The sequence below is a fragment of the Nematostella vectensis genome, chromosome 10, assembly GCF_932526225.1.
Source record: "Nematostella vectensis chromosome 10, jaNemVect1.1, whole genome shotgun sequence".
In the NCBI taxonomy this organism is placed as follows: Eukaryota; Metazoa; Cnidaria; class Anthozoa; order Actiniaria; family Edwardsiidae; genus Nematostella; species Nematostella vectensis.
In genome coordinates, this window is record NC_064043.1 from 3373842 (window position 1) to 3390093 (window position 16252).

Genomic DNA, 16252 nt, shown 5'->3' on the forward strand with positions numbered 1-16252 from the left:
AGTATGCACCAGTATGCATGGATCGAGTGTCACAAGTAGGGAATCACAAAAACACGAAAAAAAAACATCACCATAGTAGAGTAGGCAAGAATAAATCATAAATTTATTAGATATGTATCTTATTTCAAGATCCTTAGCAATTAAATAATGACAGTTGGATAGTTAATAAAAATAACAGCAGAAATACAATAATTACAAAACATAAACAAAAACACAAAACTGTTTGATCACTCCGTAAATATTATATAATATAGATCATAAAGACACGCTATGTAGCTAAATATAAATATAACATTTCATTTAATCTTTATTAAAGAATTATTTGAATCCTTTGTCATGTAATGATTTTTGGATTAATGATTATAGTGCTATAGCACTATAACATGTATGTGTTGGAGTAAGTACGCAGCTGCTTTGTCTCCTATTATCTTTGTTCTACAAAGGAGTTCTTTTGTCTCTATTTTTCTTGTTCTTTGTGTCGAGGTGCGGATATTGTTTATTTGCCCAATCAAATTGCAGCTTGTAAGAGCTGCGTACTGACCCATGTGTTGAAGGCGGACGCACCCCACACCACCTATTTTGTTGATCTTTTAGATGAGTATGATAAAAAAAAATCAAACAAATAGTTATTGAGGGCTCAAGCCAAGATGAGTGATACTTGAGAATATCCTTGAGAATGTAGCTTCTCTTGGCTACATTATGTATTTGAAGTTTAAATGGGGACCCTTTAAAATCGCCTCTCTCTCCCCCTGAGACCAGACTATAGGCCTGGATTTAAAGCGAATCTGTAACAAAGAAGCTATGTGAGAAACTCACTCCAAAAATTCCGTAGACATGCATGACCAGCATGCTTCAATATAAAACTATTTAAAGCATATAAACTCAGGTGCTCTTTTTCATCACATCTGAGCATTTTATCAAAATTACTCCAGACTCCCTAAACTTCTCCTTAGCTGTACCAAGGCCTCCATGGGAGATAAATGCTGTTGCATCCTCAATAACATAGGTTTTAAACCCATGTGTGGCAGCATCAAGAGCGGTAAACTGAACACAGTAGTCCAATGCCAAACCACAAACATAAACATTTGTGATGTTATGGGCTAGCAGATTCAAAAACAGGTTAGTCTGGCTTAGACGTCCATTGTTCCAGAAGGCAGAGTAGCTGTCCAAGTCAGAATCAAACCCTTTACGTGTTATGATGTTATTTTTCTCAGGTGCCTAACAATAGAAATAAGGAATTAACAATATTCATATCCAACTGGCACTTTCTCAGTGGTTTGAATGTTGAAACTCCATCTAGCTTTATTTAAGTGAGAGAGATGGCGACCACAACAAGACGCACTTCCTAAATCTGAACAAAAGCATCCTTTTTAATTAAAAACATACTAGACATATTGCAACCTATCATTTTCAGGGCGAACCCAGGATTCTTGATAGGGGGAAGGAAAGGTGTAAGCACTGATATTTCAAACATATGGTGGCAGATAAAATTGTGGAATTTGCTCTCAAACATTTCTTCTAAAGTTGCAGTCAGGGTCTACCTGACTTTCTGGTCCCAGCACTCATTATAAAAGGTTTAACATTTGCATACCTTGAGATCTTGGTGTAGCTCAGCACCCCAACTATCAATCACACAATGTGATGGCCACAAAACTTGCTTTATAGGCTTTGGTTTAGCATAGATAATTGTATCGTACACTTTAGCGGCATTTGCCTGGGTAGGGCTTGATGGATCTACTGGGTAAAGTCCAACATTGTCAATGAATGAGCAGTGGTCCGCAGGATGCCAATCCAGGGTGTAGGCTACCACATCAAAAAGGTCTTTCTTGAGAAGACCATTGATTGGTGCTATTACTTGGTACCCATCCTCTCCTGCGGGGCAGTTTTTGAGGGCAAGAGAGCCACTTATGAAGTCATTTTGTACATCAACAACTATCAGGGCAGAGTTGCTATACAAACTCTAAAAATAATAAGAATAAGAATAAAACAAATAAGAAAAATAGTAATAGATAAGAACAAGGACATCTGATTCTAGTGAAGATATTGGAGATGTATGTAAAAAGTATTGGCCTCAAACACAAAACAGGGGTAGATCAATATGAGGCGACCCAAGCAATCATTAAGAAAGGGGGAGATATGGCGGTATGGGGACCCACTGTGCCTATTCCTAGATCTGCCCATGTACACTGCTGTAGAGGGGGGGGGGGGGCAACCCAACACTCTTTTCAGGTTAACAAAATGATGACCATTTTATTTAAATGGGAAAGGGAGCAAAAGTGGATAAAACATATTTACAGTAAAACATGTGTCTATGAATATTTTGGTACTAACATCTTGTAGCCAGAAATTCCAGCATGCAAGAAACACATCTCTGTGATGTTTGCCTCCTTCCTGAAAATGGAACAGAGCAGCTCCCTCAGAAATCCATGTTGGTATCTGCCCATCACAACTAATGCAGGCAAGTCAATATTAAAGTAGGTAGCAAGGAAGCACTCATATTTGTGCTCACTCACTCTTGTAGGGCCACCAAAAGTCGATGAATATAAGACATGACCAATTTTGACATGAAATTTGCTGATGTGAGCCATAGCCAACAGGAAATTAAGAATGAGGCAATATTAATAAGACGTGAACTTTAAAAGCACACTAGCATACACACATTGGCATCAGTCGGGCCAAGACGGGACGCTAGCCCAGTCTATTACCTGTACAGTTCGGCAACCATAGGCAGCTGTTTCGTCCTTATTAGGACTCGTCAGTATGGCATAGCCGGTTTGCCTCAGTTAAACTTCATCGGCAATAAACTGCAGGGCAACTCCAACTCGAACGAAATGCTTTAAACCACAGCCTAGATCCATGTGGGATCTAGAGCTCCGACCGGGCTAGGGTGATGCCAATTGTGCGGATCACGAATGCCACCTTTGCTAGTCTAAAACTCTGTCGGATAGCCAAACTATCCTTGCGAGTATGTATACATACTACCCGTCGGAGTTTGCATGATCATGCATGAGCATGCATGATCCGCACAATTGGCATCACGCTAGCCCGGTCGCAGCCCTAGATCCCACATGGACCTAAGCTGTGGTATAAAGCACTTCGTCTGAGTAGAAGTCGCCCTGCAGTTTATTGCCAATGAGGTTTAACTGAGGCAAACTGGCTATGCCATGCTGACGAGTCCTAATAAGGACGAAACAGCTGTCCATGGTTGCCGAACTGCACGGGTAATAGACTGTGCTAGCGTCCCGTCTTGGCCCGACTGATGCCAATGTGTGTATGCTAGTGTGCTTTAAAAGTCCACATTACTAAGACATTAATAACAGAGGCAATATAGCTGAGGATAGATACAATAGCCAAGATAAGTGCCTCAGCTCACCTCATAGCAGCTACAGCCCTAGAGATGACAGGAGAATTATCAACACTCCCCCTAGCAATGACCATGACAGAAGCAAGAAGCTGCCTGATTTTATTAATACTGTCCACTTACTAAACTTTTGTTGAGCTGGTCCAATATACTCTCCATTTTGCTATCAGATAACGTGAAGTCCAACCCCTCAAACAAGTCATCCAGAAAGACCTTTAGGCCGTCCTTTGTCATTGACTTTGTAACTGGATCAAACACGGCAAAAAGTGTTATTTCCTTCTTGCCAAATATATTACTTAAAGCCGCATCGTCACCAGTTTACTTCCAGAGGTCCGACGGAAACCTCAACCGTTAAAAGACAAAAGAATCTATTATAATGCCAGATATATAACAGGCCATCGGTTCTAAATTATCAATCATAACCTGAAAGAAACTTCCAATAGACACACTGCTTTCAATATTTTTAAATACTTTTCGATTTTTCCGTTAAAAATCATCAGAGATTGTTACGTAATAGACCGGAACTAAACTGGTGACAATGCGGCTTTAAGTTACTTACGTCAATAAGAATAAAGGATGACTAATTCATAGTAGAAAAATATTTATATCCTACACATGGACGTCAAAGCTCTACCCTTGAAGTTTACAACATCTATTTAACAGGCAATTTCACCATTTTTAAAATCGTATTTCACGTGAATGTTAACCTCACCATGATTGTTTCCCCGTCGTGCCATCTCCCCAAGTCGGTCTCTTGCTTTGTTAATCGGGTTTGCTCCATCGTGTCTAAGCGAGTCGAAGAAGTGGCCGATTTGTTCTAACGACATGACGGTAGAAATTTCTACTTGCTTCAAGCCTGATAGACTATACCACGGAAAAAGTTTCGAGAATGTAAGGTATAATTTGTTGGCAGTCCCAACCGAAGATATAAATGTTGTTCAAGTGTTTTTTTCCCACAATGCATCCCTGGAGACCGGTATCGATGATACAGGGAGACCAATCAATGTTTGTTTCTCGTAGGTAAAAGTTTCAAGTAATGATTCGATGCATTGTGGGAAAACAAGACTTTATCCTTGTTTTATTTTTTTTTGGGGGGGAGGGGGTACATTTTGGGGTACGTTTGGAAATAGTGGACAAAAGTCACGTGATCTCTTAGCGCAAGTCGACTTGCGCTAAGAGATCACGTGACTTTTTGGGTGGAAAACTAGCGCGCACTCGGAGCAACTATTTAGCGATTACGAATAAAGCCAGAGAAAGTTTTTTCTCAGAAAAACTTTATTTTCATTGAAAGATTATATTTTTTTTTCGTCGTTCTCTGGCGTAACGACCGAAGCGATTTCTGTTTATTTTGGCTTGATTTGCCACCCAAAATGTCAAGTGATCTCTTAGCGTTAACCGTTACCAGTTAGGCTCGAGTTCGCCAGAACGCACTTCCTTTACCCTAAAACACGCGCTCTTATAACCTGCTCTTATAGTCTCCCCCGCAGACGCTAGGCGACGCTCAAGGGCCGCATAGCGTGACGAGTCCAGAAAGACTGCGAGGGGACCATGGCGCGCGAGAGCCGAGGGGGTAGATTCATTACAGCAACAAGGTGGAGTTTGATCCAGGCCTGACCTGTATTTAATGATGAATAAATACCATCCACACACTTAACCTTTAGCTGAATCAGTGCTGAGATCAGCACTTCCTGCAGAAACTGGGATAGCTATATACTAAAGCCTGGTTTCTATAGCAGGGAAATAACACATTCCCAAGTTTTATTCCATATTAAATGCTATGAACCGTTTGTAGGTAACACTGCAGCAACAAATTAGGGCCTTGCTTTACAAATTAGTTTAAAAAATCTCATCAAGTGAATTGGAACACCGTGAACTCGAACCCTCGAGGGAAATGAAAAACAGTTCGAATTAGCGTGAAATTCGTGTTATCATCGATGCACGTGTGATAGAACATCAACACTCCGACAAGTCATAATAGGCGACTTGCACTATGAAATCACGTGACTTTTTGGGTGTCAAAACTCGGCTTTGGGGTGACCATGACAGCCATGTTGGGTTTATTTTGTTCTTGAGTATGCCACTTAAAAGGTCACGTGATCTCCCACTTCAATAAGCCTATTATAACTTAACACTTTACCTTTCTCTGACAATTATGCCGTGTATCCTCTCCACTTTTTAGTTGCCCACCGACTTTCAATGCAGTTACAATAATAAAAACATTTATTTTCGGAGTCGGACCTGAATTTAGAGTTGCCCTAGCAGCAACAACAACCGGGGAAATACTACCGGGCAACAACATATTAAACCACCTAAACGCCTCCTTATCATACAGAGTTGCTACTCTTGACGTCCAGTTAACGCCCAACACGTGTTATGGCGTGTCGAAAAAAAGGTTCTAGTTACTGTAAAAGTGGATTTTTTTTCGCTACACTTTGTATTACATTTTCATACCTTTCAAATTAGATTAGCATTGTACTAGTATAAAACACCGTGATACGTTAAACAGAAACTGCTCTTCTGGTACGCTAAAATCTTTATTCTTACAGTAGCTAAAACCTTTCTATGGCACGTTCCTGATTTATCAGTGTTAAACAATTTTCTTGACAAAAGACTATGGACTTGTGCGTATGGGATTTCGTTGATGAGTATGCGAGCGTTCTTCTCACAGAGAAAACCTATGGAAAACACTAGGGCATCTCCTTAGGTGTTCAATTGGTGGAAAACTACCAAACACACGGAGGTTGAAGAATCTCTGTACTTAGTGAAGAGAAAGGATCCCCCCCCCCGGTATATCGACGGTTCCTTGACAACTACCATATACAATACATACTACTGCTACACTGCGACCTGGATAAATGACACTTTGTTTGCATGCGAAGGAACGAAGAAAATTTCATGGGCGAATCCAATACAATGATGTCTTTAACGTTTGTACACAATACCGACGCTATCGACCATGCTTGTTTGTCAGTGAACATCAAGCACTTCGCAATATAGCACGGGCGCAAGCTTGCCACGGCGCGTGGAGCACTGCGCTCCTTTAAACAAGCTTGTGAGCTACCAGTACAATCCATGGTAATGGGCGGGGCGACATGCTGTCAATCACGTCAATCATTTGTCAGCTTCGCCATTCACAGGACCATTAGCAGATTCTAGAGAGTAAAACACATTAAAGAGCTTCTGTCAGACTCCATTCTGTCATCCAAGTAAAAACAAAGTGTGAGAAAGCACTCAATATTTACCAGGTAGCGCATTGGGGTCGCCGACCAGCTCTATAAAAACAAGCGAATAAAAAGGTTAAGTCACCAGCTAGGGTTAATCAAAGGGTCGCCGACCAGCTCTACAAATACAAGTGAATAGTAAGGTTAAGTCACAAGCTATAGGTTAATCAAACGGTCGCCGACCAGCTCTACAAATACAAGCGAATAGTAAGGTTAAGTCACCAGCTATAGGTTAATCAAAAGGACGCCGACCAGCTCTACAAATACAAGCGAATTATAAGGTTAAGTTACCAGCTATAGGTTAATCAAAGGGTCGCCGACCAGCTCTACAAATACAAGCGAATAATAAGGTTAAGTCACCAGCTAGGGATCTCATGTCTAATAGGGGACTTGCGCTAACAGATCCGTGGCAAATTCAAGCCAAGTCAAACAAAGAAATAATTGCGCCCGTCACGCCAGACAACGACGAAAAAATAAAATCTTTAAATAAAAACAGTCATAAGAGCTCGCGTCGACTCTCATGTTTGTTTGATGTAGCAGCGAGCCAACAAGTGGATCCTTTGAAGTTCTCACTCAGTTTGACGGTAATTAGACGTTTGCATCTAGGTAAAGGCTTATCGGGTGAAACCTTCGATCTAGTGACGATGTCTTCTAGTGGTTACTCAGGAGATCCTCTTACCCGGTTCTCCATCCATCTGGGCCAAGACCCCCTGCACGCCCTCAGTACGGCTGTGCTCCTCAGCAATACGCGCCTGTAAATCCGCCTGTTGAGCACGAACAAAGCTGGTTAGCATGAGTGGTAAGGGTTAGTCTCGAGTCCGTTGATCCAGCTTGCACGACGCATGGTTTCGTAGGCTATGTAAATAACAAGTTCATCTCAGTACTGAGTCAAATTCATTTGAACCACGGTGATTTTACATCCATACTACAGATGAAACGTTAATTACTGTTTTTTTTGATAATGAAACTTTTGAAAATTACAGACGAACAATTTAAACAGCATAGTGACGCAAGTCGGCTGTACAGACTTTTGTACTGACTTTTGTGACGCAAGTCGGCTGTACAGACTTTTGTACTGACTTTTGTGACGCAAGTCGGCTGTACAGACTTTTGTACTGACTTTTGTGACGCAAGTCGGCTGTACAGACTTTTGTACTGACTTTTGTGACGCAAGTCGGCTGTACAGACTTTTCGAAAGATTTTATGGTGTGCTGTACCTCTGTCAGGCCCGTTAGCTTTGTAGGCAGATCATCCAGAATCACCTCAAATTCATCATCTTCAGCCTGTAGAAACAATATAAGACTCTGTATCAAACTTGTACAACGGATGTTTTAGTTTCGCAACATGACCCACTGTCCCCAACCAACTGAACCCTCATCCGGCCTGTACCGGCCATGAGAAGTACCAACAAGCCCAAAAAATCCATAATTGCAACATAAGCACAAAAAGGCATTTTAGTACGAATACAATATTCCATTGTACCCGGCCATGAGAAGTACCAACAAGCCCAAAAAATCCATAAATGCAAAACAAGCGCAAAAAAAACATTTGGGTACAAATACAGCATTCCATTCTACCTGTCCGTTCTGTAGATGCTCAGGTCTAGCCGCTGCAGCCTGCTCTTGGTCATCTTGAGGGGTGTCACTCTCATCGCTACGCGTGTCGTCTCCACGCTGCTTACGCCTTTCCCTGCTTGCCTCGGCCGCTGCCCCGGCAGCCGTCCCACCCTCGCAGTCCTCCAAGCTGCAGCGAGCCTCCTGGTCGTCGTACGACTCCTCACCGTCCTCTTCCCCGCTACCGGCACTTCGAAGGGAAATATAAAGAAAAAGGTTTGCACAGGAATCTACTAGAACCGACTAGCTCCCTGTCCTATTTCCGCTACCGTCTTGTCCTTCTCCATCTCTCTTCCAGATTTACAGACCGCAAACGTCGATAATCCACATGCACTCCCCTTAGCTTTTTAAGTTCTGTTTCACAAAACAGCTCACAATTTAGTTAAAGTGCGGGCTACTGTATGCTGGTCTTATTAAAATCAAGCTAGTAACTCGAAAAAGTGAAACCGCAAAGTGAAACCGCAGGTCGACGCTGCCTTCATTTATTGTACAATGACTTAAGCCGGTAGATGAGGTACTTGTCGCAGAATCGTGGAGACTACTTTATATGGTGTATACCTTGTAAACGGCTTGGACTCACTGACTGACAAAGCAAGTTTTACGCACTGCAAAAAGAATAAGACACAATAAGAACTACTTGGTAAAACATAATAGCGTGATAATACCACGTTCTTTTCTTCCTCATGGTAAAACAGGATGAGCATTACCTGCTGTGATTCGGCAGAGTCTTTGTCCTCAATCCTACATTAAGAAAAACAAATAGGATAAGCAAAAATAGGCTCGTTGAAATCTAGTTCAGCACAAGAAACAATCCTAAAGAATTTTGTCGGACCACCACTCCTTAGAGATTGTTTATAACTGCAAAAGCAACGGTTAACTTGCAAGAAAACTTCTAAATAACCATCCACAATCAGAGTCCGATACTTGAGTAACAACACTTGATTAAAAGTTTCTCAATTCGCTGCTTGAATAAGCCGATGGAAATGGATTCTTCGAGTGACTCGGTATCGCGCGGGTGCGTAACATAGCGGCGTTATTGGCATTCTTTAAATTATAAGGCTTGTCAGTCATAGACCTCCTACCCTTTGGCTATTTCTTGAAACTGTGCGGCCATATCATCGTCTCGGGACTAGACAAGAAAAGATGGACAGGTTACGTTATGGATTTTGTTTAATAGCTTGCACAAAAAACTGATCAGCAAAGATCTTTATCTCGCCTTAGAGATACTACAAAGTTATTGATTAAAGTCTGCAGAATAATATGATGAGTTGTGTCAGAGCTTGCCGAGATTGCACGCCTATAGGGTTTTATCTAGACACTATGATATGTTATGACGTGATATGTCAGACCTTGCCAAGATTTTCCATCTCTCGGGTGTATTTTGACACTATGATATGTTATGATATCAGACCTTGTCGAGAATCTCCACCTCTCGGGTGAAATAAAGACAGTATGATATGCTATGATATGTTATGATGTCAGACCTTGCCAAGATTCTCCGCCTCTCGGGTGAAATAAAGACACTATGATATGTTATGATGTGATATGTCAGACCTTGCCAAGATTTTCCATCTCTCGGGTGTATTTTGACACTATGATATGTTATGATATCAGACCTTGTCGAGAATCTCCACCTCTCGGGTGAAATAAAGACACTATGATATGTTATGATGTCAGACCTTGCAAAGATTCTTCGCCTCTCGGGTAAAATAAAGACACTATGATATGTTATATGATATGACAGATCTTGCCAAGATTCTCCGCCTCTCGGGTGAAATAAAGACACTATGATATGCTATGATATGTTATGATGTCAGACCTTGCCAAGATTCTCCGCCTCTGCCTCTATCTGCTCCTTGGTCATCGGCATCTCGTCATCAGCCTCGCCGGCGTCTGCTGCACCTGCCTCGTCCTCGGCGTCGGAGTCCTCGGATGTGGAGGTCGTGGAGGACTCGACGTCACTGCTGTCCTCGTCCCCATCTTCATCCTGCTCAACATTTTCGCCTTGAGGCAAGGACTCGTCTCCCTCGACAGCACTGAAACCACAAGGTACGGTACTAGCCCGTCAGCCACACCTTTCTTATAGTTTACATTATGAAAAACACATTACATGAAGAAACCTTGGAATAATCATCTAAAATTAAAGTTTTAATAAACTAATATAAGAAATTCAATCTAAAATACCGCAATAGCTTTCCAGATATATACGGATATGGAAATGGGTGCGTTCTCACACTAGCTACTTTGACAAAGGCCCCTCAACAGCATGAAAACCACAAGAAACTCGTGTACTTCATTCCGACTTGTGGGGTGGGGTGGGGTGGGGTGGGGTGGGGTGGGGGGTTGGTACCTGTCATTGTCCTGCTGTTCTTTGTCATCAGCATCACCCTCGTCCTCCTTGTCACCCTCCTGGCCTGTGCCTGTGTCTGTCGTGCTCTCGCACTCCTACACACAGGATTAAACTTAATAAGGAAAATGCTTCTAGCGTGGGATGCACTGATAAAGAGGGACTGAAACAATCAGGAATAATCTTTAGGTTCTACATTCACTCAAAACTCTAAGCTACTAGTGGAAAGACTTATATTACACATGGGCTAACTTATCACAGGGACGAACATACCTACCATACTACTACTGGTGACACTAGGGCTAACTTATCACAGGGGCGAACATACCTACCATACTACTACTGGTGACACTAGGGCTAACTTATCACAGGGGCGAACATACCTACCATACTACTACTGGTGACACTAGGGCTAACTTATCACAGGGGCGAACATACCTACCATACTACTACTGGTGACACTAGGGCTAACTTATCACAGGGACTAACTTGCCTACCATACTACTACTGGTGACACTAGGGCTAACTTATCACAGGGACTAACTTGCCTACCATACTACTACTGGTGACACTAGGGCTAACTTATCACAGGGGCGAACATACCTACCATACTACTACTGGTGACACTAGGGCTAACTTATCACAGGGACGAACATACCTACCATACTACTACTGGTGACACTGACCTGTCTCCAGAACGGCCTCCTGGCCCGATTGCCTGGCCTGTTGTTACGCAGAAGAGCAATGTTAGAGTGCAAAGACAAATGATTTGATCAAATTGCTCAATGCAAGTGCATATGTAAGAATTAGAGAACTAAAGCTTAAATTAAAGGCAAAAACCGGAACTTCAACGCTTTCATTTCCTTTGCAAAGCTCTAAATACAAAGTATACGTATCTGCGCTATCATGCTAGTACAGCGGGAGCACAAAAAACAAAAATATTCTAATTCTGAGTGGCGTCCAGATACCCCTTTGCTTAGGTTTCCTAATCCCTGCAAGGGTAGGGTTGTGTAATGGCTTATCAAGGGTAGGATTGTGTAATAGCTTACGCATCAAGGTCTTGCATCAGACGGAAGAATGCCAGTTCATTGAAGAGGATCTCAGACATGTCCACCAAGATGTCCTCCCCACAATCCTTCATCCTGTAACGGGAAAAATAAATAGGGTCATGTATATTCGATGACAAAAACATAGGTGTTTGGTGCTTGGACTTTTTAATGTTTCCTATGATTGTAAAGCAGTGATCAAACAGAGATGAGAGTCAATGAGCTCTTCCTAGCTCCCACAGGGTTGCGACCAAACGGTCTAGTTCTTGTACAACAATCAACGCAGTCAATTGAGGATTATTCTCAAACTTTTTGTGAGAACTGCTCCAGACTTAAATACTCTTATTCACGCCATCAAAGGGTGACAACTTTTATGTTGAACTTAAACAACTTCAATGTGAATGAGAGTCGATGACAGTGCTTGAGAGTGCACTGTCAAACAGTCATGAGTTCTCATCCCCTCTCATTAACTCTCATCTTAGTTTGCTTGCGAGGCTTAACACTTCAAGAACCTGCTGTTACATTTCAAGAATTTTTATTGGGTTAAAAAAATACTGTTTGCATATGCATCAATGCAAAACTCACTTTTTATCCTCGAACTTGGAAAGCGAGTCCAAGAGGATAGCCGATAATTGCTTGTGGAAGAAGCGACCAAATTCCTGCAGAAACAAATGTGTCAAAGGGACAAAGGGAGCCTGTCCGAAAAGCTGCCACCAAATTGACCAATCCAAGAACCACCTATATTACCAACTTGATAACTTTCGGTGGTATTTTGGAATTAAAGCCCTGGATCAGGGGAATCATTTCTAACATGGAAACATAAATGGCGAAGTGAGGAGAGTACTGTCACCTGCTCCTCCTTGACTCTTATTCTGGTCAACACCAGGTTACGTATGTATCCTAGCAACTCCATCGAGCATGTGTCTTCCATGTGCTCATTTAGATACGGGATCACCTCCTGCGAAATACAAAACAGAGACCATAAATGAGAACGTAGGAGTTAGAAGTTGAAACTTAACTTCAACCAACAAAGTTTAAACTGAAATTGATCGTTCGATAAATAGAAAATACGATCATCAACATGTTCCTACCGCCATTATAGATTTGATTTGATGATCGAGTGCTTGAGTATCAATACGTGGATACTGAAAGAACAAGGAATCAATCAAAATGCAGAATACGATACAACAGGTCAAGCAGATTAAAAATAACTTACAACATATTTACAACCCTGGAAAGGTGCTGACTCGTTTTCTGACCACCCAACGTCTGAATGGCTGAGATGTTGCAGCATTTGCAGAATTTTGAGAACAGGGTCTTTAGGCTAATAAATAATCTCACCTGTACATCAGACATGGACGACTCGCTACCAACATCACCAGCAGAACTTGTAGTGACATCATCTTTGACAGCACCACCCTCGGCTCCACCCCCTGTAGCACCGTATTGGAGTTGCTTAAGCTCACGGAGCCTCCCTTCTTCACGCATTCTTTCATATTCACGCATCTTGCTTAGGGTCTAACCATGCATTCAAGGAGAAACAGAATAGTAGTAGTGCATATCAGTATCATTTCTTACGGTAGGGGGTTAACAAAATGCCAATTGTAAAAATCTTTTGCAGCATCCTACAAGCCAATGGTGCTTCTTCAAGAACCATGTCTCTTGAAAGTTTTATTGCAAATCAGTCTGAGTTTAGTTTTTTTTTTTAAACCCAGTTTACTTCAATATCACAAATATCCACATTATGTATGTGGCCTCGACTTGATTCAGCAATACCTGGCTGTAAACATTACGTGTCATGCCTGGGTGGAGTGACTGTAATATTATCGTATTAAGAAGGGCGTGTATACCAAGACCCTCTGAGGCAGAAAACCTTCTCCCTACTTCAATCATAGAGATGTAAACATTACGTGTCATGCCTGGGTGTAACAGAGATAAGTGTATACCTGGTCAAGGTGAATAACAGTGTCCCCTAGGCCCTCTGAGGCGAAGGGGCTCTCTCCTGCCTGGCTGGATGTGGGTGTGGATAACGTACTGCCAGACTCGACAGGTTCAGCGTAGTCGTAAATGCCCTCCGTGACCACTTGTGCTGGCACTGCGTCTTCCTCAGGGGCCTGGGACTGAAGGACAGTGCAGGTGAATAGCCATGCTTAGTAAACACACACTTTACTTAAAGATAGCAAAATTTGAGTGTGTAATTATTTTCAGCACCCTAAACATTCGACATAACCTCAAATTCATTTTATCGGAAATTTATCAGGTGTTATTGTACAGACGATATCACAGAGTGCATAAGGAGAAAAGCGTTCTCACTGCACATATACACAATAGATGCAAGCAACCATGGTTCATGCACCTATGTTTGTATTCTATATTGTAACTATTGTACCACTATTGTACAAAATGTATGTGTAACACCCCCCCACACACACACACACACTATTGTTAATAATTAATACATTGGTAATAAAAAAACATTTTTACCTCATCCTCAGTCTCTGTATCCACTGTCTCGCTAGGAGTCAATTCAGAGTTTGAACCCATCCATGCTTGGAAACGCTGCAAAAGATGTGGGGTAACTGAAGGGTATACATTCAAAGTTTGGCAATGGCTTTTGCTTTTTTTAAAAAATTCGGAAGTACCACTGAAATGGTAAAGCTTGATGTATAGTTATAGTAGTATGATAGGGACCAAATTGCCCCGACTTTTGCTCACCAAGAAATGATACAACTCAGATGTGCTATGATTATGTTTACATATTTAGAAACCATCGCTCAGACTAAACAAAAATGCCAGTAATACTTTTATCGCCACAGGATTAGAACATTTGTTATAAAATTAATTGGAATATTGTATTCCTCTTTGTTTTTTTAACAATGTCATAACGTAACATAAAACACAGACGAAAACATTGGGAGGGGAAACAGTGTACTCCACACGGGAATTAGGATCAGACAAGTAAAGGCAATACTTGGCACTACTCTTGTATCACTAATAAGCAAGGGTTCTATAGAGGTGGGCTTACTGCTTGTTTGATGGCTGAGTCCATGACGTTGTTAGTAGTGAGGGAATCTTCAGTCAGGAAGCGAGTGACGATATCACGGAGCGCATAAAGACCTCGTTGCCGCAGGTAGTCTGATGTGAGCAACTGAAGCTCACGGAATAGCTCAATCTATACAAACGAGTCAAATCAGTTAAGACAAGATATATCTGATGGGCTATATAAGCAAACTCATACTGTAAATGAGCTCATGGAACAAATCCCTATCGCTAGAAAAAAAGACTGATGACCACTGAGCTATAAGGCTCTCTAGTTAAGTACCTCAAAAAGGAAGCTTTTTCAAGTTTTGTAGTCGCTTTATGCAAAAGGTTGTAAAAAGGTTATAACAACAGAAACAATAGTGTTGTAAGTCTCACCAGAAAGTGAGGTCTGGACTCATTTATTGAGATGAGCGTGGCCACTTCAGAGTAGATGGAATCACGAAGGGCTTCAAATAACGAGAACTCGCTACCAGCATCAGACACCCTAGAATTAGAGCATGGCAATTACAAATATGAAATTAATACGGCATATATTAATCAAATCTCAACTTACGGGTCATCTTGGTATCCTCTGAAATAGAAAAAAAAAGTTATTGAGTAATATATCGAGTAATATATTGAGTAATATTGATATGAGATATCCCCCTTATGAAGTTAAACATTTCAATATCAATGGCACGCTTCCTTTGCCTTTTGCCTTCTTTTTTGGGCCATGTTTCAACAAGCCTCTCAGCCATACACTCTACATTCAAGCCATACTGAGCTATGTATAATAGGTTAGTGCCTACAGTAGCATGGCTCCTATACTATACCTTCTATTGTGATCTTGATCCTCCCCTGGTACACTGGACAGGTGAGATGCTGTCTCCACTGATTCCATGCCCCTTCTGACAGGAAGGGCTGCTGCAGCTTGAGCAAGAGGGGTCTGGTCCTTCTTGGCCAGGTGAGCTACTGCTTCTGCACGCAGAGGGGTGGGGAAAGTACGACCTACAACCTCAGCCGAGGGAGGTTGTCTGGAACTTGAAGCTGTTGTGACTTTGGTAGGTTCTGGGGGGGAAATGACATAGATTTTTTGAAAATCAGAACTGAAGATATCAATGTATAAAGCAATGAGCCTCCTTAAAGGTATTAAATCTTTTCGAATCGTCATATTTTGATTAACAGAAATAAAACATCCTCTCCATTTTTACCATCTAGGTTTCCATGGAATTTTTTTTTAGTATTACAGCCAAGTTTGTTGTTGCGCGACCTCTGCAAATCCAAAATCTTTGTCATTTGGGAATAGCGCGTAGTCAGACACAAGCTTTGGTAGTGGTTTGTCTGGTTTTGATTGTTTGGTTTGATTGACTATGCGCTATTTCCAAACGAAGAAAGGGATTTTGGATTCTGGGAGGTCTTGCAACAACGAATTGGGCTATAATTGTATTGAGGTTGCACTCAAGAATCTATGTTTTGTAAGCCCGCATTTGTTCAGGGATAAAGTACAAATGGCTAAAACCAGGTCTCTGAAATAATTAAAGATCCAAAAAAAAGGAAATGAATGAATTGAATTCTCAGAGTGCAACCTTATTTGAAATAAGTGTATCTTAATTGATATTGCAGGTAACAAATAAAACTTGCCA

The 16252-nt window shown here is 41.5% G+C and overlaps 2 protein-coding genes across 4 annotated transcripts in view; both read right to left on the reverse strand.

Annotated features, from left to right (window-relative positions):
• Positions 1 to 76: 76 nt before the first annotated feature.
• On the reverse strand, positions 77 to 4372 carry LOC5516397 (nicotinamidase). Its single transcript, XM_001636415.3, has 5 exons — positions 4074 to 4372; positions 3485 to 3606; positions 2332 to 2391; positions 1592 to 1960; positions 77 to 1218 (listed from the first exon to the last, which is right to left on the reverse strand). Exons 1-5 carry the CDS (start codon positions 4186 to 4188, stop codon positions 883 to 885), a joined length of 1002 nt encoding a protein of 333 aa, XP_001636465.2. The 5' UTR covers positions 4189 to 4372; the 3' UTR covers positions 77 to 882.
• A 582-nt stretch (positions 4373 to 4954) lies between these two features.
• LOC5516396 (pericentriolar material 1 protein) overlaps positions 4955 to 16252 on the reverse strand; it is a 31504-nt gene continuing 20206 nt past the window's right edge. Inside the window, exons 30-51 of one of the 3 annotated variants that reach the window (XM_032386332.2) lie at positions 15443 to 15677; positions 15184 to 15201; positions 15006 to 15114; positions 14614 to 14760; positions 14073 to 14147; positions 13535 to 13708; positions 12930 to 13106; positions 12680 to 12733; positions 12439 to 12546; positions 12174 to 12247; positions 11592 to 11684; positions 11229 to 11265; positions 10546 to 10640; positions 10015 to 10231; positions 9278 to 9324; positions 8903 to 8936; positions 8754 to 8800; positions 8160 to 8385; positions 7800 to 7865; positions 7262 to 7346; positions 6604 to 6633; positions 4955 to 6513 (exon numbers count right to left, since the gene is read on the reverse strand). In XM_032386332.2, coding sequence (XP_032242223.2) covers positions 6473 to 6513; positions 6604 to 6633; positions 7262 to 7346; positions 7800 to 7865; positions 8160 to 8385; positions 8754 to 8800; positions 8903 to 8936; positions 9278 to 9324; positions 10015 to 10231; positions 10546 to 10640; positions 11229 to 11265; positions 11592 to 11684; positions 12174 to 12247; positions 12439 to 12546; positions 12680 to 12733; positions 12930 to 13106; positions 13535 to 13708; positions 14073 to 14147; positions 14614 to 14760; positions 15006 to 15114; positions 15184 to 15201; positions 15443 to 15677 — 2189 coding nt within the window. In that variant the 3' untranslated portion in view covers positions 4955 to 6472. Of the gene's footprint in view, positions 6514 to 6603; positions 6634 to 6688; positions 6909 to 7261; positions 7347 to 7799; positions 7866 to 8159; positions 8386 to 8753; positions 8801 to 8902; positions 8937 to 9277; positions 9325 to 10014; positions 10232 to 10545; positions 10641 to 11204; positions 11266 to 11591; positions 11685 to 12173; positions 12248 to 12438; positions 12547 to 12679; positions 12734 to 12929; positions 13107 to 13534; positions 13709 to 14072; positions 14148 to 14613; positions 14761 to 15005; positions 15115 to 15183; positions 15202 to 15442; positions 15678 to 16252 lie in introns of those variants that run through there. The other 2 variants (XM_032386330.2, XM_032386331.2) reach the window with 2 other exon arrangements.

What these genes read in the sequence shown, in the direction of transcription:
- LOC5516397 (XM_001636415.3), bottom strand. Translation starts at nt 4,188, where the DNA reads ATGTCGTTAGAACAAATCGGCCACTTCTTCGACTCGCTTAGACACGAT. An exon ending in ACGACGGGGAAACAATCATG is followed by an intron (nt 3,607 to 4,073) that starts GTGAGGTTAACA and finishes TGTTTGATCCAG; the next exon opens with TTACAAAGTCAATGACAAAG. An exon ending in ACCAGCTCAACAAAAGTTTA is followed by an intron (nt 2,392 to 3,484) that starts GTAAGTGGACAG and finishes TTCCATTTTCAG; the next exon opens with GAAGGAGGCAAACATCACAG.